This window comes from Cervus canadensis, chromosome 14 (assembly GCF_019320065.1).
Source record: "Cervus canadensis isolate Bull #8, Minnesota chromosome 14, ASM1932006v1, whole genome shotgun sequence".
Lineage (NCBI taxonomy): Eukaryota > Metazoa > Chordata > Mammalia > Artiodactyla > Cervidae > Cervus > Cervus canadensis.
Genome location: NC_057399.1, coordinates 46354744 through 46381334, shown reverse-complemented (window position 1 = coordinate 46381334; position 26591 = coordinate 46354744). Strand labels below are relative to the sequence as shown.

The following is a 26591-nucleotide window of genomic DNA, read 5'->3' as shown; positions in this document are numbered from 1 at the left end:
ACAAACTCCTGCATTAATGATTGATAATATCTGTGCTTAGTTGCTCAGTCACGTCCAACTCTTTGCGACCTCATGGACTGCAGTCTGAAGGCTCTTCAGTCCATGGAATTTTCCAGACAAGCATACTGGAGTGGTGATTGACAATATCCCAGCTTCTCTAACTGAATGATATTGGACTATCAATATTTAAGTAAACAAAAATGTTGAAAAGTTTAAATCGTATTCCTAGAGTTTCAGATCACACTGATGTAATGGGAGAAAATTATGCAAGTCTTCTAAGATACACAAATCATTAGGAGCCTATAAAATTACAATGTCATAAGAGTCTATCTTTTTTTGATACAATCTCTAATAATTTTATAAATATAGTTTGCATAAACAATAAATCCTACAACCCACCTAGCAAAAATAAGAGCTCTACAAAAAATGAGAAAAAATATGTGAGTTATCACCATCAGAAATCAACTCAGGACTACCATGGTGGTCCAGTGGTTAAGAATCTGCCTGTCAATGCACAGAACACGGTTTTGATCCCTGGTCTGGGAAGGTTCCACATGCCGTGGGGCAACTAAGCCCATGCGCCACAACTACTGAGCCTGAGTACTTTAAGTACGGAACCCCTCGCACCCTAGAGTCCATACTCCGCAACACAAGAAGCCACTGCAAAGAGAAGCCCTCACACCGCAACTAGAGTGGCCCCTGCGCTCAGCACCCAGAAAAAGCCTGCATGTAGCATGAATGCCTCATGCTGCCCTTCATCACAGCCAAAAATAAAGTTTTAAAAGTCAACTTAAACTTTTTATGAGTGAGTAAAGCCTTAACATATTTCCAAATAGTTTCCATCAGGACAATGATTCATGTCAATGTATGGCAAAAATCACTACAATATTGTAAAATAATTAGCCTCCAACTAATAAAAATAAATGAAAAAAAAAAAAAAAGAAATATATTAGCAAAAGTATCTGGGAAGATACAAACAAAACCCACAGGATTTCCATTACCCACAAAACTAACCTTTTTTTTTGGTTTGTTTTTTGGGGTTTTCTTTATAGCTGCCCTGTGTGGCTTGTGGAATCTTAGTTCCCTGAACAGTGACTAAACCTGCGCCCTTGGCAGTGAAAGTGAGGTGTCCTAATCACTGGACCACCAGGGAATTCCCAAAACTAAACATTTTTTAATGAACTACTAAATCTTATCTTAGTCATGTGGAAAAAAAAAGATTCAGGAGTTTCAGTGATGTTCTTAGTACTTAATACAAACGAAAGTGAGATTCAAAGGGAAAAATCAGCTATGTTTGGTAGTATTAGATGCCACAAAGGAAAACAATTCTTATATTAAGCGTAGCACTGAACATTTGCATGTGCACGCACGTGCACAAACACACACACACAAACACCAGAACTTTAATGCTTTCCTCAGATCATTTGGGCTAATAAAACAATGATTATAAAGATAAACAAATTATTAAAGATTTTCTTTAATACTGGTTTACCGGACAAACTTTTACCTTTTCTATGCAGTCATCAAAAAAAGCCAATCCAGTATCTTTATCACTTACAAAACTACATTCTTCAATGAAACGAATAAAAATCTGTGTTTTGGATAAAAGGGTGTAAAATTTTGTATAGGCACGATCTCGACTTTTTAAAAATCCTGAAGAAAATAAAATTAGAATTAAATTCAAATTTCAAAGCAGAACTAGATGTATTATTTTTAAACTTCTATATATATTATTTTATCTTTATATACATACATATATAAAGGGACCATAGTCCCTTCTGCCTAATTCAACCATGAAAACTCTTAACTTATACCATTAACCTTTTCACTGAAATCTGAATTTCCTATAAGGAGTCTCTAGCCCTACAGATCTCAAATAGAAAATTTCTAATACTCTACATACTCTTAAGCAGGAAGGGTCGGATCTTTCCTCTGCAATGCTACCAGACAATTACTTATGTTATCATCTTATAGAAACTTCTGCTCTTCTGGCTATTATTTAATCCATTCCTCGATTAACTGTAGACAGCTGTTGACTTTAGAAACACTCCTTCATCCACTGAAGAGCAGGGCACCTAATTCAAAGTCTTCTCTCCAACTCCTCCCATCATCATTCTTCAACACCCATAACACCAACCATCCAACATTTCAAAGAGTTTTTAATTCCTTAACTTTCAATAATTTATGGTCTACTCCACCTCAATCACCAACTTCTATACGGAGTTTCATACTCCCTGGACTTTTCTTGGTAGCACTATAAACAGCTTTGCCTCCCAAATCTCTAATTTACAAATTACTCTCTGACTGTTATTCCTGTCTATCTGGTATGCTTAAGTTCTTCCTACCAAGCCTTTTGTGAGGGGTAATCTGCAATCCATTCACCCTTTTACATTCTATATACACCCTCCTATCTTCACGTCTTTATCTAACATTGATTCCATGTCCATTTTAATTATTTTCTTGTCAACACTCTCAATTCTTATGCCCTTTTGTCTTTTTTGTCAAACTCATCTAGTATAACCTAGCTCTGGAGCAATACATTGTCTGCTTTCTCTGGATCTGCAGCAGTGTGGCTGAATGCAAGCTGTTGGGGGGGTGGGGGTGGGAGGGGCGATGGAGTTATGTAACTAGGTGAATCAAAACCACTTAACTTACACCTTTATCTCTGACTAGTAATCACACTACATTTCTGGAATCTGAACTTTCCTTTACTCATGTTTTCAGTTATTTTCAGTGTTTAAATGTTCTCCCCCTCCATGTTCTCTCCCTCATCCCTGAATGGTAGTACTTTATATTGCAGAGGAAATGAATATCATTAAGTGAGAACTACATTATCTCACTATAAAATCTATGACTCTTTCTGCTGTCATTTATTCCTGACCATGTTTTACAGTGAGTATGACCCTCCTCCTATCTAACGCCAAACCCACCATGAGCCTGGGATAGAGCTCTTTCAGTGTTCTCTGGAAAATTCTATTAGCTAGTAACCAGTATACTCAGGTCTCTCTCATTTTAAAAATCTCTCCTCAAACATTTCTCCAAAGAGGACATTCAGAGGGCCAATAAGAACATAAAAAGATGCTCAATATCATTAATCATTAGAGAAATACAAATCAAAACCACAATGAGTCATCATCTCACACCTTTCAGAATGGCTATCATCAAAAAGGACAAAAATAACAAATGTCAGCGAGGAGGTGGAGAAAAGCGAACCCTTATACACTGTTGGTGGAAATGTAAATTGATGGCACCACTGTGGAAAACAGTATGGAGTTTCTCAGAAAACTAAAAATAGAATTACCATATGATCCAGCAATTCTACACTCCAGGATATATATCCAGAAAAAACAAAAACACTAATTCAAAAAGATATATGCACCCCAATATTCATAGCTGCACTATTTATAATAGTCAAGACAAGGAAGTAACCTAACTAGTCAACAGATGGATGGATAAAGAAGTTGTGATACACACACACACACATGCATACACATAATGGACTATTACTCATTCATAAAGAAGAATGAAATTCTGCCATTTCCAACAACACAGTTGACTTTAATGCTTAGTGAAACCAGTCAAACATAGAAAAATACTCTCTATATTATCACTTATAAATGGAATCTAAAAAATAAAACAAATCAGTAAATATAATAAAAAAAAAGAACAGATTCACAGATATAGAAAACAAACTAGTGGCTACCAGTGGGGAGACGGAAGCAGAGAGGGGTTAGATAGGGGTAGGGGACTAAGAAGTACAAACTATCATGCATAGAAGAAATAAGCTTTGAGGACACACAGCACAGGGAATATAGTCACTATTTTATAATAACTATAAATGGAGGGCATGTGTGCATGTGTGTGCGCTAAGTTGCTTCAATCCTGTCCGAAGCCTGCCAAGCTCCTCTGTCTATGGGATTCTCTAAGCAAGAAGCTGGAGTGGGTTGCTATCCCTTCCTCCAGGGAATCTTCCCAGCCCAGGGGCTGAACCTGCATCTCTTCCATCTCCTGCACCAGCAGGTGGGTTCTTTACCACTAGCGCCACCTGGGAAGCCCCCATAAATGGAGTATAGCCTGTAAATATTATGAATTACAATGCTGTGTTGTACACCTGTAACATATAAAGGCTGCACATCAATTATACTTCAATAAAATAAATAAAATGAAAAACTCTTCCTTAATAAATAATTAGATCCTTCCCCTTTCTGCCATTTCTCTTCTCAATAAAGGGCACTTAAATAAACAATAAACCATCCACTTGGTTGTTAAAGACATGAAGCTCTACGTTGTTCTTGACATCTCCCTCTTACATCCCATATTCAATTGCCAAGCTCTATTGAATTTACATCCTAAAAATCACTTTTCTATTCATGCTATCAAATAATCTAGGTCACTTCATTTGAACCAAGGCATTAATCAACTAATAAGTAGATCCATACTTTGGGTTCTCCAATTGAATCTCTGCAGAGAAGTCAAAGAGGTTTTTTTGTTTGTTTGTTTTACAAATACAAACCTGATCCTATTACCTACTTAAATATCCCTCACTGACTTGCGATTACTCTTGGAATTAACACTGAAATCCTTCATTGTTCCTAAAAGAGCCAACATGATCTGGCTTTCATCCACCACTTCAAGCATGGTTTTTAAGGTCAGTTTTTCCTCCAGCCTTTCTGTTATGCTTCAGGGCATTCCACATGCTGTTGTCCTTACTATATCACCTTGAAATATTACTTAGTTGAGAAAGGCTCCAATGAAACAGAAATAAATTATTCTTGCCAAGCAGTAACAAGAAGTCTTTTCTTCTAATGGATCTAGGCAATGATCAGCAAAGGCTACTAATACAATTGAATGAAAGGCTGGTGGGGAAATTATAGTGAATGAATGAGTCTGACAACAGCTGAACCCATGGATCAATCTTAGGAGTACTAAAAATGGTACACACGCAGATTTGCAATAAGAAGTAGTGAGCCTCATGTGAGCACCACTTGCCAAGAAAACTGAATCTGAATATAATTGTTAAGTTCAGTTCAGTCGTTCAGTCATGTCTGACTCTTCACAACCCCATGGACTGCAGCATGCCAGGCCTCCCTGTCCATCACCAACTCCCAGAGTTTACTCAAACTCATGTCCATTGAGTCGGTGATGCCATCCAACCATCTCATCCTCTGTCGTCCCCTTCTCCTCCCGCCTTCAATCCTTCCCAGCTTCGGGTCTTTTCCAATGAGTCAGTTTTTCACATCAGGTGGCCAAAGAATTGAAGCGTCAGCTTTAGCATCAGTCCTTCCAATGAATACCAGCACTGATTTCCTTTAAGATGGACTGGTTGGATCTCCTTGCAGTCCAAGGGACTCTCAAGAGTCTTCTCCAACACCAGTTCAAAACCATCAATTCCTCAGTGCTTAGCTTTCTTTATAGTCCAACTCTCACATCCATACATGACTACTGGAAAAACCATAACTTTGACTAGATGGACCTTTGCTGGTAATGTCTCCGCTTTTTAATATGCTGTCTAGGTTGATCATAGCAATTATATCCATTCTTTAAAGTCATGCTCTTCCTTCCATAAAGTCTTCCAAAATACTCATCTTTAAGAATGTTTCCTTTTTCTGAATGTTTATGCCCTCTCACTGAATGATAATGTAAAATCTTTTTCTTGAGTATTTGTTCTATTTCTTAAAACATGTTAAATTATTTTCCATTGGGTATCCCAAGGAGCTAGATTTTATACTCCTCTATATCCCTAAATAATAACTAATTGGACTTAGTAAGTGGTAACTAAATATTTGAGAGATAAGTCGTCCTAAACCAGAAATGAGAAAAGATAAAAGGATTATTGGGAAAATACAGATTAAAAAAAAAAAAAACTGCAGGGCCAAACTATAGATATGTAAAATAATTGTCGTTATGAATACTGATGTATCTGTTAAGTTTACCACTATATATATATAAGAGCTGCTGAATACCAACACAAATCTTTGTAATTTCCTAAAACTACAAATACTGAAGAGAATGAGTATGGTATTTTCCCCTGGAACAATGCTGTACTTTTCAAAAAATTTTAAAAACTGGTGGCTTTATTCCAAGAACTATTTGTTAGAGAATACTGTAAAGCCTAACATGTATAAGGTCAAAAATTATACAAAGTTGAGAAAACACCTAAAAGCAAACGACCAGCTTCATTCTACTGAGATAACTGATCATAGACTACTATAAATATAAGCAACATCTTAGATATTTCATAATTAAACACCTCCAATTTCAAATTTCTCAGGAAAAAAAATAAGGTATAAAAGTTAAAAGAAATTCTATTCACAGAACTAGATTACAAATACACAGAAGATTACCATATTTTAATATAAATTTCTAAGACCTTAGTAAATGTTTCTTGGTAGTACTACCAAATAGAAAATGTTTTCATTTAAAATAAAAAGTATTTATATTTTCAACGCTACTCACCCTGTCGGTCAAACAATGAATCAGCAGCTGTAGCTTTATTTGAAGGAGCCTCTGTGATTGGTCTGAGATATGTTCTGTAACCCTTTAAAATCGATGCCATAAAGCGCAAAAATGCCTCTTGAATTTCCATCTCAAGTTGTGTCATCTTCTTTTGCCAAGAGAAATCTGCTTCAATTGGAGTCATCTCAATTGCTGAACCTTCTTGAGTTTTTCGGTGAACTGACAAAACAAGAAAGAGAAATAAATGACATTAATACATAATGTTATACATATAAAAAATACATATTGTTATACATATATAATAACTCAACAATTAAGGGAACTGTCAAAATAAAGCCCATGACTTCTTGAAAATCCTCTCCTCATTAATGTGAAGGGATCATTGGCAGAGGCAAACAGGGAGGCACAGAAAACATGCCCAAAACACCATGAACCACAATAGTTATTTCTTACTACTGGAATTTGTTTTGTAATGAGACTCCCATTAAACACAGCAAAATTATGTTTAAATTTAACAAGAATTTTTTTATATACATTCTTTCATTAAAAATATCCCTTTTTACAGTTAGAGAGTTTGGGATCGACATGTACACACTGCTATATTTAAAATGGATAACAAACAAGGACCTATTGTATAGCACAGGGAAATCTGCTCAAAGTTATGTGGCAGCCTGGATGGGAGGAGAACTTGGGGGAGTGATACATGTATATATACGGCTGAGTCCTTCTGCTGTTCGCCTGGAACTGTCACAGTATTGTTCATCAGCTACACTCCAACATAAAACGAAAAGTTAAACAAAAAAAATCCCTTCTTTTTTCCTCACATTTACCTGAGAATAGCTGGGGATACAATTTCTTCAAGGTGCTAATCAGACTTTTGCACGGCTTTTTGGGAAGCTGCTTCCAGTTCATGCTCTTCTTTTCATCTGATCTATTAAATAACAACATCATTAATAAAGTCTGTTATAATCTGTCTTAAACAAAATTCTTATGTCAAACTAAAAAAGAAAATGGAAAGAGTATTTACACTGATGTTACAATTTAAGAATCTGCATTCTTAAATGATCACTTAAATGATCACTTAAATTCTTAAGAGACTTCCAAGTTCTCTTTTCATTTCAATCAACCTCAGCCAAATCTGGTCATCTCATTCTAACCCTCCAACACAGACTTTCATTAACTGGAGTCATGAATACAAGACAAGTCTTGTATCAGAGTTACATTTTAGAATTATAATATTTTAAGTGTCAAACTTAACTGACTTGAGACTTCAAAGTACCTATCAGAAGCAAATCTCAACAAATATCAGAGTCAGTAACATACAGAGTCTGTTTGTTACAAACAGTAACAAACTCTACAGAGATGAAAGCACTATGTGCCAACCATGAGTTGGCACTAATGCTATGTATCAAGCCAATATCACTTATGAACATCAATGCTAGAATCTTAAATTCCTAGGTATATATTTCAGGGATATTTTTGAGTATATTAACCATATACTCAAAGAAATATGCGTAATAATGATCAGAGAGGCTTTGTTCATACTTTAAAATTTAACTGCAATCTAAAAAGCCATCAACACTGCTAAATATTGAAAACAAAGCAGAGCTACATGTATCAACGTAAGTGAACCTCACAGAAAATGCTAAGTAAAACAGCAAATCAGAAAACTAGACAAACGTAAAAGCTTTTAAAGCATGCAAAACAAAACATCATTTATACTAGTATAAATATAATGTGTATTAAGTGGAAGATTCATGCAAATTATTTACATTATTCTCTATAATTCTTTGGTACCTAAAACATTTCATAATTGTATAATTAAACATTCAAAACTATTTTAGAAATAGCATTTTGATCTATAGAAATTATATAGAAGTTATTTAAATCTGAGCAAAATTAACAATCTCTGTATTATCTTATTCAGAATAGCAAATAAAATGGGGTAAATCTTTGAGTTACAACTTCAAAATAATTTCCAAAGCACCACAATATATGCAACCTTGAAACAACTTTTTCAGGGATAGTTACTAAAAAATAACAAAATGTGTACTATAAGAAATATTTAGGGCTTGCAAGCAGTTCATTGTTTCCAGGTGCTAAGTAAATCTAAATGTTCACAGTAGGGATCGATCAAGTAGGTGGACAACCAGGATATGGAGCTCACTTCCCCCCATCAACACATCAGAAAATACCTCAACACATGGAACAATTCTCATGAAAAACTAACTGAAAACTGGCAGGTGAACTACTGTACCACCAAATCAATAAGACAGATACACACGGAAGGAAAGAAAAGTGATTTGAGTCAGGACCTGTGTCCGTGGAGGGGACTCAGAGGAAAAAGATTATAAGGTGGACACCCACTCATGGGAGGGAGCAGTGAGAGCCAAAGGCAGGGCACCCCAGTCTCGGAGTCCTATGCAGGGGAGATAAGCTGTTTAGGGAACTGCTGGGACTAACAAGAGGTAAAAGGAAAACAAAGTTTTCAAAATGGAAACAGTTTAAGAGCTCTCAAGAGTAACATTAAATGTACCAATATTCACCTTATAGGGAAGGGTACCAGAAAACAGAAAAGGGGATCAAAAATGTATTTAAGGAGGTTATAGCTAAAAACTCCCCAAACCTGAGAAAAGAAACAGAGAACCAGGTAAAGGAAGCACAGAGGATCCCAAACAAGATGAACCCAAACAGACCCGCACCAAGAGCTACCATACTTAAAATGGCAGAAGTTAAAGGTAAACAGCAAATTCTAAAGGCAGCAAAAGAAAAACAGACACTTTGAACAGACCAATCACTGGTACTAAAATTGAATTTGTAATTTAAAAAATTCCCAGAAAACAAAGTCCAGGGTCAGGCAGTTCCTTGGGAAATTCTACCAAACTTCTCTAACAGTACTCCAAATTATTAAAGAGGATGAAACACTCCCAAATTCATCACAAGACCACCAATACCCTGTTATCAAAACCAGACAAAGGCACTACAAAAAAGACAATTACAGGCAAATATCTTTGAATATAGATGCAAAAATTCTCATCAAAATATTAGCAAATCAAATCCAACAATATATAAAAAGGATCATACACTACAATCAAGTTGGACTTCCTCTAGCAACACAAGGATGGTTAAATATAAAAAAAATCAATCCACGTGACACACCACATTAACAAAAGGAAAGGGGAAAACCACGTGATCATCTCAACGGACACTGTAGAAGCAACTGATAAAATTCAACCACCACTCATCTAAAAACTCTCAGTAAAGTGGCTACAGAGGGAACAAATCTCAACACAATAAAGGCCATTATGACAGTTCACAGCTAACATCATATTCAATGGTGAAAAGTGGACCTCCTTCCCGTTAAATTAAGCATCTAAATTGGAAGGGAAGATCTCAAACTGTTACTCTTTATAGATGACACGATACTTTATATAGAAAACCCTAGAAGTACAATCCAGATGAACTTACCTATAAAACAGAAAGAGATTCACAGACACAGAGAACAGACTGGTGGTTGACCAGGGCGAACAGGGGAGGGAGACAGATGGACTGGGAGTTTGAGGTTGGAAGATACAAACGATTACATCCAGAATGGATAAACAAACCCTAACATACAGCACAGGGAACTGTGTTCAATATCCTGTGATATACCGCAGTGGAAAAGAATATTAAAAAGGAATGTATGTTTGTGTATCACTGAGCCACTATACCGTACAGCAGCAACTGGCACAACATTGTAAATCAACTACACTTCAATTAAAAATAAATTCTGAAGAAAACCCTAAAGTCTCCACACAAAAACTATTAGAACTAATCAATGAATTCAGCAAGCCTGCAGGATACATGATTAATAGACAGAAATCTGTTGCTTTTCTATACAGCAATAATGAATTATCAGAAAGTTTTTTTTTAACAAACCCCATTTAAAGCTGTATCAAAAAGAATAAAATATCCAGAAATAAACTTAACCAAGAATGTGAGAGACCTACACTCTGAAAAGTCATAGAAGGAAAGTGGAGGTGATACAAAGAAATGGAAAGATATCCCTTGCTCGTCTTGAACTGAAAGAATTAATATCACTAAAATGGTCATGTTACTCAAACCTACAGATTTAATACAACCCCCATCAAAATACTCATGACATTCTTCACAGAAATAGAACAAGTAATCCCAAAATTCATGAACAATCACAAAAGACCTCAAATTACCAAAGCAATCCTGAGGAGAAAGAACCAAGCTGAAAGCATCACATCCCCGATTTCTACTGTACTACAAAGTTACAGTGATCAAAACAGCAACAGCAAAAAAAAAAAAAAAAACAGCAACAGCATATTTTATGTCTGGCAAAACACCAGACACATAGGTCAACTGAACTACACAGAAAGCCCAGAAATAAACCCATGCACCTACAATCTATTAGTCTATGATAAAGGAGGCAAGATTTACAATGAAGAAAAGACAGTTTTTTCAACAATTGGTGCTGGGAAAACTGGAGGGTTACAGGTAAAACAAATGAGATTAGAACATTCCCTCACACCAAATATCTAAACAAATTCAAAATGGATTAAAGACCTAAATAGATGACCTGAAACCATAAAACTCTAACAGAAAGAGAACAATAGCAGGACACCCTTTGATATAAGTCAAAGTAGTATTTTTTGGATCACTCCCCTAAGGCAAAATAAATAAAAGCAAAAATAAACAGATGAGAATTAATTAAACTTAAAAGCTTTTGAACAGCAAAGGAAATCATCAACAAATCAAAATGATAACCTATGGAATAGAAGAAAATACCTGCAAATGATATGACCAACAAGGAATTAACACCCAAAACATCTCGTATACAACTCAGTATCAAAAAAGCAAACAATACAACTCATTATCGGCTCATACAACTTATTATCAAAAAGCAAACAATGCAATAAAAAAAATGGGCAGAAAGAACTCAAGAGACATTTTCCCAAAGACATACAGATAGCTAACAGGCACATGAAAAGCTGCTCAATATCACTAATTACTACAGAAAAGCAAGTCAAAACAATTTTGAAATGTCACCTCACATCTGCCAGAATGGCTATCATCAAAAAGAAGACAAATAACAAATGCTGGCAATGATGTGGAGAAAAGAGAACACTCATACACTGTTGGTAGAAATGTAAATTGGTAGTGGCACTGTGGGAAAATGTATGGAGGTTCCTCAAAAAGCTAAAAATAGAATTACCGTAAGACCCAGCAATCCCACTCCTGGGTATATGTCCAGAAAAAAAGAAAACACTAATGTAAAAAGATATATGCACCCCATTATTCATAGCAGCACTATTTACAATTGCCAAAACACGGAAGCAACCTGTGTTCATCAATAGATAAATGAATAAATACTATTAACAGTCTGGTTCCAAATAGGGTAAGGAGTACGTCAAGGCTGTATATTGTCACCCTGCTTATTTAACTTATATGTAGAGTACATCATGAGAAATGCTGGGCTGGATGAAGCACAAGCTGGAATCAAGACTGCTGGGAGAAACAGCAATAACCTCAGATATGCAGATGACACCACCCTTATGGCAGAAAGCAAAGAAGAACTAAAGAGCCTATTAATGAAAGTGAAAGAGGACAGTGACAAAGTTGGCTTAAAACTCAACATTCAGAAAACTAAGATCATGGCATCTGGTCCCATCACTTTATGGCAAATAGATGGGGAAACAATGGAAACAGTGACAGACTTTATCTTGGGGGGCTCCAAAATCACTGCAGATGGTGACTGCAGCCATGAAATTAAAAGACGCTTGCTCCTTGGAAGAAAAGTTATAACCAGCCTAGACAGCATATTAAAAAGCAGAGACATTACTTTACCAACAAAGGTCTGTCTAGTCAAAGCTATGGTTTTTCAGTAGTCATGTGTGGATCTGAGAGTTGGACTATAAAGAAAGCTGAGTGCAGAATTGCTGCTTTTGAACTGTGGGATTGGAGAAGACTCTTGAGAGTACCTTGGGACTGCAAGGAGATCCAAGCCAGTCCATCCTAACAGAAATCAGTCCTGAATATTCATTGGAAAGACTGATGCCGAAGTTGAAGCTCCAATAGTTTGGCTGCCTGATGCAAAGAACTGACTCATTGGAAAAGATCCTGATGCTGGGAAAGATTGAAGGCAGGAGGAGAAGGGGACGACAGCAGATCAGACAGTTGGATAGCATCATGGACTCAATGAACAATGAGTTTAAGCAAGCTCCAGGAGTTGGTGATGGACAGGAAAGCCTGGCGTGCTGCAGTTCATGGGGTCACAGAGTTGGACACAACTGAGTGACTGAACTGAACTGATTGATAAAAAAAGAGTAAAATGCTAACATCTGCAGCATCATGGATGGTCTAGAGAATATCATGCCTAGTAAAATGGGTCAGACAAAGATAAATACTATGTGCTACCATTTATATGTAGAATCTAAAATACAAAACAAAAAAAAGGGACAGCAAAACACACTCACATTTACAGAAAACAAACTAACGGTTACCAGTAGAGAGAAGAAAGGGGAGAGGGGCAAGATAAGGGTATAGGATTAAAAGACACAGACTACTATATACAAAATAAATAAGCAACAAGCATATACTGTATAGCAGGGGTCCTCAACCTCTGGGCCATAGACAGGTACTTTAATGGCAGTATTAGATTAGAAATAAAGTGTACAATAAATGTAATTGTTGCTCAAACCATCCCCAAACCATTCCACCACCGCGCCCCCCCCCCCCCCAGTCCATGGAAAAATTATCTTCCAAGAAACTGGTCCCTGGTACCGCCAAGGCTGGGGACCATTGCTGCACAGCACAAAGAATTATAGCCATCAGCTTTTATAACCTTTACTGGAATATAAGCTATAAAAAGACTACATCACTATGCTATACACCTGAAAATAGTGTAATTTTGTAAATCAACTATACTTCAATTCTTAAAAAGTATTGAAAGCTCAAATAAATATACAAACATAGTATGGAGCAACAACAATACCACAATTACAGTTTTCAAAATACAATGGTAGATTCATTTCAAAATTGTTTTTTAAGGTACATCAAATGTTTTCTTCCTTCCTTAAATTATTCTTTGGGTTCAGGCAAGCCTATTTTCCCCAACCAATTCGACTGTTGTAACCACTGAAGTCTCATCCCAAATTCTTTCTCTATTCATTTTCTACCAATATCAAACAGGAAAGAATAAAAGCACCCCAGGATCTGGAATTTGACACTTACACTAGGGAACTTTCACTATTTACCGCTCTTTCCCACTTTGCTGCTCTTGTCGTTGAGGATGGGGTGTGGAGGGAGCGCCTAAACATCCATCTAGAACTGGATGGATGATGCTGCTTTTACGAGTGTGGTACTCTCTCTGAACCCTCAGTTACATCACTGCTATACAAATTTATCACCTAAACACAAACTGTGATTGACTTTTAGTATCAATTTCTCTATAATCCCCGTAAAATTCAAATCTTGAACTAAGGAAACAGCATAATATGACCCTATATTGTGATAAGGTCACTATGTTGTGACTTACACATGGATTCTGAATTAAACCTAGACATCATATTTCTTGAGCTCTGAAAGCAGGGTTTACCCTTTTTCTTTTTAAGAATCCATATTATCTTCTGATAAACATAAACATCTCCTGCCTACCATTAACAATATTATCCAATATAAACTATTATAATACTGAACACATTCTTTTTCAAACTATGTAACATTCCAGGACTCTGACACCTGTCCTGATTGAGAATCACTGAATTGAAGATGAAGACTTATTAACAACTTCTAAAAGTACCAATTTGTATATGGTTTTGATGAACTACAATTACATGTGGAGAAAAATATAAAGGGACATAATACAAAAAGAATCAACTTACAGATATAACATGTTTGTATCCAAGTCAATGCAAACAACATCTTGTGGTGGGTCATGAAGATCAAAGTACCTTGAGTCAACTCCAACTATAAACGGTAAAGGTGCACTGAGCACTGCCGCCAGTGACAGAGGACAAAGGGGAATATATGGGCATTGCCACTGAAATGGAAAGATCATCTGGGAAAAAAGTTTTAAAAAATTAACCAACTTTTAAATTTGCAATAAGAATTATGTAATTAACTAATATTATTGAAAGGGACTGTTAAAAAGCAGTTAAAGTCTAGTTTCTTTCACTTTAAACTTCATTCCAAAATATAAATGACTATAAAACATTACAGGTTAATCCTATGAACCACTGTGATTAAAACCTTTAGGCATGACAATGATCATAAGCACAATTAAAATGCTAACAGCTCTTTGAACGTTAATTCTAATGTCTATAGAAAATCCACATTCCTACTTTATGGAGAAAGTGAGAGAAGGGAAAAAATTGATGGAAATTTTATAAAACAAATTCATGATTTCTAACTGATGCATTTCATCCATCTATTAAATTTCAAGATAACCTCTGATTAAAATTCAACTAAGAACACCAAGAACTAAACAAAACAAAAAATTTAAACGATTATCTTGGGAATAGTAACAGTCAACTAAAAATTTCAACAAAAAATCTTCCTAACTGCCCAAATAAACATAAAATGTTCCACTTCAACTAATATTAAAATTTTAATCACTGATGACAAAATCTTTCTTCTATTATAAAAATCTTTGCTGTCTTTCAAGGTCTAGTTCAACTGTCGCCTTACCCATCATTACTCACCCCAAATAATTACCTATAACATTTACTACCTCTGCCAGTTATTCCAGATGGTTATATAGAATTGGAATTCTGTCTTCAATCATTTACTTGCTTTCTGGCAATTGAGCACTTAACATGTACCAAAGACTGTTCTACACGATGGGGCTCTAACAGTGTATAAAACAAAGCTCCATGCCCTCATGAAGTTTATAGTACAGCATAAGAGTCAGCAAACTTTTTCTGTAAAATATACAGAATATTTTATGGCTTGCAAACCATATGCGTCTGTCACAAATAACTCTGCCTTCATGGATGAAAGCAGAGGAAATATATAAATAAATGGCCTAGGTTCCAGTAAAACATATTTACAAAAAACAAGCGGCAGCCAGGATTTTACTCAAACACCTGGTCTAGCAGGGAGAGAGAAAACAAAAAGAAGACGTAATAAACAGACTATATGCCATGTGAGAGAGTGCTAAGTGCTATGAGAAAAAAAAAACCAGTAAAGCCAAGTAAAAGGTACTAGAGTTTAGAACAGCAGAGAGGAAAGAGGGAAAGTAGGCTATAGTATTAAACAGGCCAAAGCGGGTAGGCCTCATTAAGAAAGAGACACTGGGCTGAAACTTGAAGGTGGTAAGGGATTTAGTCAAGGGGATATCTAGGAGAACAGCGCTTTGAAGAAAAGGAACAGCCAGGGCAAAGACCGTATGGTGTGAGGACTGCCTAATATGCTCCAGGGGTAGCACAGGCGGAGCAGGGTGAGCAAAAGGCAGAGAAGTGGAAAATGATATCAGAGAGCAGAGGGACAGAACTGCTTGCAAAAGACCTTGCAAGGACTCCAGATTTCCTCCAGTAAAAACTGACCATCTTCCATTCAACAAAAGGTATGTTATACCTCCAACTATGTAAGAAATTTCAGAATAAAACTACTGAACAACAAAATACAACATCCTTATTTTCATCTTTGACTTTCACAGCACAATCAAAAATACAGTCAATTTCACAAAAATATCCACTGGTTCCACCAATTCTTGCTACAAGGCTCCATTAACTCTTCAATATTTTTTTATATCAAAATCATTCTCCTTTTGCAGAATTTATCCTGTCACCATTCTTTTCCATTTTCTTCTCTTTAAATGCTAAGTTGCCTTACTATCAAATCCTCATTTATCAACAGTCTTGCAAGCAACATCGGTTACATAAATTTCAAGCAATCTTGCATTTTAATAAGATTTCCAAGTTCACATTGCAAGAGACTAAACTACAAAGATTCAGAGAGAGGGCAGTAGATAATCCCTAAAGTTTTATAGGAAGGAATATTTGAGTAGGAACTTTCTAAAACTAGTCAGTTTATTAACAAATATTTTCACATTATAACTACTTTTGCTTTCACATGCAACTGGGGAGGTTTGGAATAATTAGTATATAACTAGGACCTTTGTCCCCCAGGAACCATCTCAAATAGCTATTAGTGTTTTCAGTCCTAGCAGCATTTCTTTGACCAGATTAAGATCTTGGAGACATACCCCATTTGTCATTCAGCAAGTATTTACAGAGTGTTTACTCCATGCTATTTAACTGTAATAAGTGCTGAGGACACAGGAGTGGAAAAGAGACCTAGATCCTTACCTCCATGTCAGTAAAATGGGGAAGGGAAGAAAGGAGAGTCAACTATTTTAAATTAAACAAATAATGGAAGATAGAGAAATGGAACATCCAAAATTCAACACTATGGACCTATAAAGCCCTAATGATCAGACCTCTTTCTAATTGCAAGGGGATGCCATCAAGAGGTTTTAAAACCGGAGGGGACTTGAATTTTTATTTATGCTTTTCACAATAGCAAAGCATTTGTACATTGTTCAATTTTACAATCACCTAGATTTTCGTGTATGTTACTGGCCCACAATGATTAAAGGTTCAAATTGGGAGAAAGTCTTGCCCACAATTTTAGGGCAGCTGAAATTGACTAGAGCTTCTCATTTAACACAGTAAACTTCATTCACAAGTTCTATTTTTATGTACTCATATAACTTCTCTGAAGAACTCCAAGATATGAAAAATTAGAAACTGAAATTTTCTCTCAATACAAATTACTTTTTTTCTTTATATTATCTCTTTGCCACTTTATTACATTTATGTTAAACATTTAGTGGTAATTTCAAAGTAGCTTTCACTGAAGGAAATTTCCCTTCAGAGTAAAAATTCTCTCAAGAATTCTGTACTAAAAAGAAAATTCTATACTTACAGCTACAACAGCTTCAGCTACCCCAGTCAACACAGCTGGCCTCAGAGAATGCAGCAAGATCTTACTCTCGAGTAAAACGAAGAGCAGCAGCGTTGCACAATTCTCAGGACCCAGGTTCATTAACAAGGTGCTAAAGTTCGCTCCACTAGAAAAGGAGAGAAAGATTATCAACTATTTCACCAAAAGGTACTAAGCTTTGCTTATTATTTTCTGAATATTGATACATTGAGAATATAATATTAACCTCAAGTCCTGATTTAGTCATCACTGCAAACTAGCAAAGTTAATGAGATGGTGCAAGAAAATGATTCAAATTCATCCTTCGGAAACAAAGGGGGCATTTATCAGGAAAGATCTCCCTAAAGAACAGCCGTTTGAGCCAAGCTCAAAAGAAAGAAGGTAGAGGCTGGTGGGGAGACAACACTTGCAAAGTTCCTGAGGCAAGAAAAACCATCTGCCATGTTCAAGGAATTGAAATAAACATATTGTGACTAAAGCACAGGAAAGGAAGAGGTGAATACAGTAAGAGATTATGCCCCAAATAAAAATATTTGCATTCTCCAACAATTTTATATTAGCATCCTCAAAAAGGCACACTGCAGTGTGAATAAAAAACTGGAAAACAAGAGCAAAAGGGTGCCAGTGAAGAGGTTCATAACGAAACAGCTCAGGTGAAGGCCGTACAGAGCCTGGACCAGCCACGCAGACGAAGAGAAGCTAAGAGATTCAAGGCATTTTAGGAGGTAAAGGCAGTTCACCTGAAATATTTAGTAATAAACTGGATATGGGGAGGGGAGATGAGAGGAAGAGGGAGATACTCCCTACATCTGATCTTGCAACTCTCTTTAAGTGTTTCATTTTTAAAATGGTGAATGACCCCTACCATACAACCAGCTATCAAACTTTGAAACATTAAGGTTATTCTCCATTTGTAAAAATAGCACAGTTCTATCATACTAACTCTTAAAATATATTAAAGCATTCTGATCCAAGTGAATAAATGTATTATTTTATATACCATTAATTACCTTAGTGGTAAAGGTGTAGAAACTGGTTGTGATAATATTAATGCATCGTGGACTGACAGCTTAAAAAAAGAAAAAAAAAGATAAATTAACGAAGCCAAATTTGAAACCTAAATATTTATATCAAGGGTAAAATGGAAAACTGTTTAACATGCAGACTGATACAGTTTTGGAACCATGTACTAAAATATAAAACAACAGCTGTATTTACTTAGAAGTATATAGTTCTTTATAATTAAATGATTAAATCAAATGAATTTTGATTCAGTTAGTCAATTAAAATACACCTGTTTAAAAAGAGTAACTGCTTTTTAAAAGCCTTACAAATATTTACTTTGTATTTGGCAACTACTTAATGTGTATTAATACTTGCTGAAACTAAAATACATTCTAAATAAATAAATAAAATAAAAATACATTCAAGATTAACAATACCTGACTATCCTATATAAGGTTGGTAACTATCTTAGAAAAAATGTTTAAATAGCTTGCCTCTACTCAAAGTGCCAGTCTACAAACTGTTATCGGTCTAGGAAGAAATTGTATATAGAGAGAAAGTGATTTAGAAACTTTTATGGAAATTTGACATTGCTCTCATATCCAATTACATTATCAGTGAACTCATGTCTGTGGACAGGGTATAGACCTGTTCATGTCTACACTGACTGCTTATGTTATAAGCTATATGCTTATACAGGTCTGCCATCAACTGGAAATAAAAAGAAACTGGTCCTTTAACAAAGACAGTTTGAAGAGCACTATTACAGACAACTTTACTTATGCCCTCCAACCATAACTGATTTCACATTTAATATTTATTAAGTCACTCTGATATTAAAAACTTGCCCTCAACATAATTCTGGGTTTTATGTTATTAAAATCAGCTACATAAATTTAGGCCACAAATGGACCAATGATGATGTCATGAACAAGTATTATAATTATTCCAATTCTGTATACCCTAAATTCAAAAAAAAGTACAAAAGAGTATTCGCTAAAGATACAAAATATAAGAATTCAAGGACATAATGGATGCATCTTGCTCCACCTCAAACCCAAAGGGCCATAGAGTCCACACTGCGATGACTGGAATGAACATATGCCGCCCTCCCTTCAAACATACTCTTTTTTGATTACCTGTACCAGGATTCTTGGTCTTTGAGGTGAAGGAAAAGGGATGTTTTGCATAAAATGTGAAATGTGCCTAGAAAAAAATTTTGAAATAAAGACAATTACTTTTCTAAAATACTTCATGGATTTTAACAGATCTTAAATATAATTGATCATCCCGGATTTGACAAAGCCACTTACCTAAAACTTAATAAACAAAAGTCAATGTGCCATTAGAAGTCAGAAAAGACGTGATTTTAAAAAGACAGTGACTCCACATCTATTTTTCTGGTTCTCAAAACATTTCCATGACAAAGAGAATTACAAATTGAAGGGAAAACATGTAGAGGTCAGTCAACACTAAAATCAAAACCTTACTTTAGTATTAAAGAAAGTGAAAGTGAAGTCGCTCAGTCCTGTCCAACTCTTTTCGACCCCACGGATTGTAGCCTACCAGGCTTCTCTGTCCATGGGATTTTCCCGGTAAGAATACTGGAGTAGGTTGCCATTTCCTTCTCCAGGGGATCTGCCCAACCCAGGGATCAAACCTGGGTCTCCCACATTGTAGGCAGACGCTTTTACCATCTGAGCCACCAGGGAAGTCTCAATTACCTCACCCTTAATTTCTACATCAGTTTAGAGATGTTTTAACTTGAAATGGTCATTTGGATTGGCTGGGGTATGTGTGCATCAACAGCTATTTTTCTCTTGGTTATTTGAGAATAAGCATGAAGAACACACACAATGCAACGTGTATGTTTCTTCCTTAGCTGAATTCTCAGAAAGAATTCTCACATTTTTATGTGATGATTCTCACCACCACTCCTTAGTTCTAAATTCGAAGTCATGGATTCTGTGAAGAAGCGAGCAAGTAAAAAGCAGGATGACTGTGATTCTCCTTCCCTTTCAACTCTTTATGCTTAAAGTTAAGTAAACAATGAAATGTACATATATACATCCAATTTTTCCATCAGACACCCTTCAAATCATTATACATACTTCTCAATGGGAAGAGGATGTGGTCCAGACACAGAAAGTTTGTAGATAAACATGAGAAATTTTCTAAAAGCTTCAAAAAAAGGCCAGTGCGAGAGTAAACAAATGCATTTGTTCGAATTGATGGATTTAGAGACCATTTTCCTCTCCACAGGTGTCAACAGGCCCAGCTGCATAAGCTGTTTTTCTGTTAGAAGTTCTCGAGAATAAGGCTCATAAAACTGGATTGCAGCTCCATATACCTACAGAGTAAAAGAATTTCATAATAAAATTTGAGTGTTTTTTAAAACTTAATTTCTCTCCTCTATTCCAAAAGAACTATTTTCTTAGAGTACATATGACAGATAAAATGAAAAAAAAAATCTCAAGCACTGCTGATGGGAATATAAAATGGTTGCAGCTATGGTGGAAAACAGTTGGCAGCTCCTCCAAAAGTTAAACAATTACCATATGATTCACCTACGTATATACCCAAAACAATCGAAAGCAGGGACTGAAACAAATATTTGTACACCAATGTTCATAGCAGCATTCTTCACAATAACCAAAAAAATGGAAACCACCCAAACGTCCACCAACAAATGAACAGATACACAAAACGTGGTACAGTCGTCCTTCAGTATTCAAGGGTGGTTGATTCCAGAACCCCCCGCGGATACCAAGATCCATGAATGCTCAAGTTCCTTATATAAAATGTACGAGTAGTACAATCAGCCCTCCAGATCCACAGGTTTGGCATCCACAGATACAGCGGGCTGACTGTATATACACTCACATACAGTCATATACTCGTATTATTCACCCCTAACAGGAATCAAATTCTGAAAAATACTGCAACACAGACAAACCTTGACAACATTATGCTAAGTGAAACAAGCCAGACACAGGAAAACAAATATTATATGATTCCGTTTATATACGCTACCTAGAATAGACAAACTGGTAGAGACAGAGAGTAGAAGAGAGGGACATACGGTAGGATTAGAAGCAGCTTCTGTTTCAAGTGATGAAAAGGTTCTGAAAACGGATAAGTGACACTTTTATAAGTCTTATAACTGAAAACAGATAAATGACACTTTTATAAATCTTCTAACACTATATATGTGTGTGTATGTATATACATGTGTATATATGTCATATGTATGTCTGTGTGAATTATATTTACCCTTGAATTTACAAATACAAACACTACTCTTGGATACAATTATTTCAAAGTCATCTCAAGGGTTTTTAACAAGCAATATAACAAAAGCATCTCAAAGAGGCTCTGTTGTTCTCTCCTAGTCAAGGTATATTCGGTAACTCAAGTGTTTGAAGATCTTTAAAAATTCACTTATATTTACTGCTTTCAAAGTGAGAAACTACAAATGATTATTAAGCTAGAGAGTTAGCTTACTTGTAAGCAATCCAGTCAATACAGTATTGGCCTTCATTCACTGAGAATTTTACTATGTTCCAGACACTGCTGGACACTTAACCTTAGTTAATCATCTTACAGTGGTTGAAAACATGAAGGTTGCTCATGGACACAGATGCATTTTTGTTTGCTTCACAAAAGTCAGCCTCTGTCAGTCACACTCTTCAATAAAACTGAGTATTCTATCAAATATCCTATGAAAGGTTTCAATTTTTAAATTTCCACTAGATCTGTAGCTTTATTTACTTTTTATTTCCTAATTTTTTTGCCATTTCTTTTTTATTTTAAATGATTATTCTTTGTCATTATTACTGTTTATACATGTTTTGAGTTTTTGGAACCTACAAATGCACATGTGCTTTGGAGAATACATACATACATTCATCTCTCCTGGGATACGCTCAGGTGTATAACTGTTGGGCCACAGAGTTATCTCTTATCCTGTTGACAACGTAGAGGTTGTTTAAATATTCTGAATACAAGACCCTCGTGGAACACATACTGTATCACATTACTTTCTCCTTTTCCACCTTTTTTTTTCCTTTTTCACCTTCTTAATGGTACCTTTGAATGAACAGCTGTCCTTAACTTCAATAAGGTCCTATTATTCACCTTTTCTTTCATGGCTAGTGCTATGTCTTTCCTTTCTGGATATTTTCTGTCTTTGGTATTCCATGGTTTTATTATAACATGAAATAAGTGGTTCTATATATATGTTTTTTTTTTCTCTCCTTAAGATTCAGAGTACATCTTTAACCTGAAAACTCAATTTTTCATCAACCCTGGAAAACTTTCAACCAACCATTAGCTCTTAAAATGCTGCCTGTACTCTTTCTAATCTCTCCTTCTGGATTATTAAGTATCTATTGGTCTTTTTGATTCTATTCTCTACATTTTTAAATTCCTTTTATGTTTTCCTGTGCCACATTCGAGGTAACTTATTTTCCACTTCATTAATTCTTCCTTCATGCATGACTTACCTGCTGTTTAGGCCACTGATTAAATTTTTAGTTTTAAGGAACATATTTTTCATTTCTAGACACTTCTTTTTCCAACCTGTCTATTCAGTTTTCAAAATATCATGTTCTTTCTTTGATGTGTTGAGCTTCTCTCTTAGGTCTTAAATATTTCGACTATATATTCAATTTACAATATCTTTGATATTATCTATCATTTCAATATCTTAAAGGTATAATCTAGGTCTGTGTCTTATTGATTCTTCCTATGGTACCTATGTCTTCTATCTTTTACTAGAAACTCATCTTGAGTCCTGGGTGTTGGCTGTATCTCTCCGGAGACTTTATATTTGCTCCTAAGAACACTCAAGTGGTATCAGTATCCTGATTCCAATTTTCATGTTGACTTCTCACTTTGGGCATTAGAGTACAAAATTTAAATAAAAAATGTATTGTGTCTGAATAGGATCCTAACATTCAATGAGACATCTCATATTAAACAGTCTGTGGATTAAAAACATGGGCAAAACTGGTTTAATAAAAGGAAAACATGTACCTTTTCAGCAGAAGAAGCTGTGAGAACAAAAGTTGAGAAAACTGGTAGTGGGTATTTGCTTTGGGGATCCCAACATTCAATAGTAGCTCCCATCGGAAGGCAGAAGAGAGGGACACATTCTGAGAGTGGAAATGACTCATAGTCCTCTTCTGGATATCTAAAAATTAAACCTTTTGGAGAAAGAAGATAATGATAATTTATTTATCCATTGATTCCTTATTTTATTTATTCTTTTTATTTTTCATTCTTTGGCTGCACTGCACAACTTGTGGGATCACAGTTCCCGGGTCAGCGAGTCAACCCAGGCCCACAGCAGTGCAAGTGCAGAGTCCTAACCACTGCACTACCAGGCAAACGCAACAATCTTTTTTAAACTGTTACTTTTAAGTAGTTATTAATATGTAAAACATACTAATAAGACATTTTAATAGCAAATTTTATATGTGAAATATTTATGTGTGAAATTTCATGATCAACTTTTCTCTTGCCATATCAGAAATGAGAATAACAAATTTAACATTTATTTTTACTCATGGACTTAGAGTTCACTATAACACTAAAATGTATTAAATATACTAGTTAAAACTCTATTTAACAGAACCATTAATTTATTTCTCCTGCATAGTGCCAACATCTTAGAGAATGCAAGAAACATTCAGGGAAATTTACCAACTATTTCAGTTAGCCTCCTATTAAAAAAAAAATAAACTCAGTGAAGGGACAGTATAGCTAAGGCAGCAGAAATTATCTTAGCCCCTAAACTTATTTTGAATGAGCAGCAGTGTAAAATGAATGCAAGATGAAAAGTAAATGAGATAGAAACTCTTGTGACTAAGTACAAAGTATGAGAGATCAAGGAAGCAGGAGGAGGGGGGCACTCTCAGAAGCCAAACAAAGCCTCCTCAGAATAAAACAGCTACATGACATCTCTAATATCTCTAATACACAGACACTTCTAGGTTAAACATTTGAAAATCAGTAGCTGAATTTTAAGTCCAAATTCAGTCTCCAAAACTCTTTATTCTAATATGTATGTCTTATATCAAATGCCTAAACAGTTTCACAAAATTTGTTTCTATAAGTTAATTCTGTAAGTTTAAGTGACACTTAACACCTCAAAAAAAATTTTTTAAGGAAACCGCATATAATCAACACACTACAGCAATATTAACAGCATTACATTTTAAAGTGATACTGAAATTTATAACTGTCAGTTGCTGCCTTTATTTTCATATTATAAATTAAATGGTTTGATTCATTAATATGGATGTCTTTATGAGGACAATTAAGATTTCTCATATATGGATCTGCCTGACTTCCCTGAAGTAAAACCTTACTCCAAAAATTGTGCATGACAAAAAGTAATGACACTGCTTCTGTTCACCAAGAAGTATTCCAGTATCTCTTCTATTTACAGCTGGAGCATACCTGTATTTTCAGTTTTTATCCCACCATACCAGTGGGATGAAGAGGTCACACTTAAATCTTTACAGCCCTTGACACTTTACTGTGCAGTAAGAATGTGACGATAGATTTCTCAAACACTTCATGGCAGAAAAGGTTCTCAGGCCCTCCTCTCTTCCATATAGCTGATTCTTTGCAACAAGGGAAAAAGGAAGCAAGTCCACCTCTCATGGCAAGTAACATGTGGTTTCAAATCAGACACACAGAAATAAGAGAAGGAGATATATAAGAAGCAAAGATGCAGTTTGACACCTTTCTGATTGTCAAAATATAAAAAGGTCAGAGAGTATGCATTTTCCACTCAACTATTAAATCTATTAGAGTAGACTAACAGTTTGAATGTTTATTCCACAAATGCTTGTTTGGAATAAAATTTTCTGTTCAATTAATAGTGTATTTTTGTTGGTAAGGGGTAATATTAATATATCCTGTAGTATGAACTTAAGAAAACTTAATGTCTTTACATGCTAAAGTTATAATTAACTCAATTTATGAATAGATCAGTTCCACAAACTGTATAAGGGAGCAAACACTGTCTCTTCTAACCAAATGTTAGTGTGTAACAATTCCTATAGAAATAGAAACCTTTTTTTTTTTCCCAAATTTACTTACCAGCTTTATATGCTATAGCATTAGAAGCAGGCACAGACTTCTTATAACACAGAAACACACTGGAACCCCACTGTAAAATATAAGTTAGGTTTTAAAAAGACAAAAGAAAAGAAAATAAATAAATAAATAAAAGACAAAAGAGTGAAAATCAATTGATTTTGTCGAATGTCTTCTAAAGATTTTGATTATTTCTTCAGGGAAGTCTATTTAAAACATGTTTATCAAAAAAAAAAAAAAACATGTTTATCAAGCAGACTATATAGTATACAATATAACAAAGCATAAAATGGAAAACACTAAAAGAAAAGGAGTAATAAAAAAACATTGCCACAAAAATTAAACTGATGTGAGGTCTGTTTCAAAAAGTTCAGAACTCTGTAATCATGCAAAGGCTGCCTCTATTTGAAAGAAACAGCACAAAATGGAGGGGATGCTGAGCCCAAACTAGGGAAGACTGGGGCCACTAGAGGCTATGAAGTCATTATCTCCAGAGTCAAACTGGTCTTGACAAACAGCCTTGGGTGCATCGGTCAGCTCTGACTATGTCATTTAGGCTTTCAGTCTGATTTAAAATATTTTTCAAAATAAACATAACTCAACATAAACACAACTCAAAAGAAACATAACTTTAGGGTCATAAAAAAACTATAAATCCAATGCATACGTTGTATTTTTCTTTTTCACTATAACCCTTTTAAAATAAGGATGAAAACTACAATATCTAAGATAATTAAATAAATATATGCAGTATCTCAACCCAGTCTCCCTGAAGTTGTCCTTGCAGACAACACTGAAACCCAAAAGCTAGTAAAATCTGTACATTAATGTGATGTATTAGCACATACCAAGGGAAAAAAAAAAATCCCTTACTTTAGGTATCTATTTTCTGGATGAAATTATTCTAAAACATCAGATAGCTAAGGATTTTTTAAGTTACAATGAACCATGAAAATCAGAAGGCTAAATTTTTTTTTTTTAAATCATGACAATATAAACTGAGAGTAAATAATGAACCAAATGATAAAGAGGAATCCAAAAAATTTTTCTTAATTTTCATATGAAAT

General features: G+C 35.2%; 1 protein-coding gene across 3 annotated transcripts in view; it reads right to left on the bottom strand.

Moving 5' to 3' along the window:
• The window catches only part of DENND4C (DENN domain containing 4C), a 108323-nt gene that overhangs the window by 52332 nt on the left and 29400 nt on the right, over positions 1-26591 (bottom strand). For 2 of the 3 annotated variants that reach the window (XM_043486527.1, XM_043486528.1), the window contains exons 4-13: positions 25528-25597; positions 23452-23621; positions 20526-20764; positions 19554-19620; positions 18420-18478; positions 17392-17536; positions 14346-14521; positions 7287-7387; positions 6457-6675; positions 1508-1653 (exon numbers count right to left, since the gene is read on the bottom strand). In XM_043486527.1, coding sequence (XP_043342462.1) covers positions 1508-1653; positions 6457-6675; positions 7287-7387; positions 14346-14521; positions 17392-17536; positions 18420-18478; positions 19554-19620; positions 20526-20764; positions 23452-23621; positions 25528-25597 — 1392 coding nt within the window. Of the gene's footprint in view, positions 1-1507; positions 1654-6456; positions 6676-7286; positions 7388-14345; positions 14522-17391; positions 17537-18419; positions 18479-19553; positions 19621-20525; positions 20765-23451; positions 23622-24879; positions 25493-25527; positions 25598-26591 lie in introns of those variants that run through there. The other variant, XM_043486529.1, reaches the window with a different exon arrangement.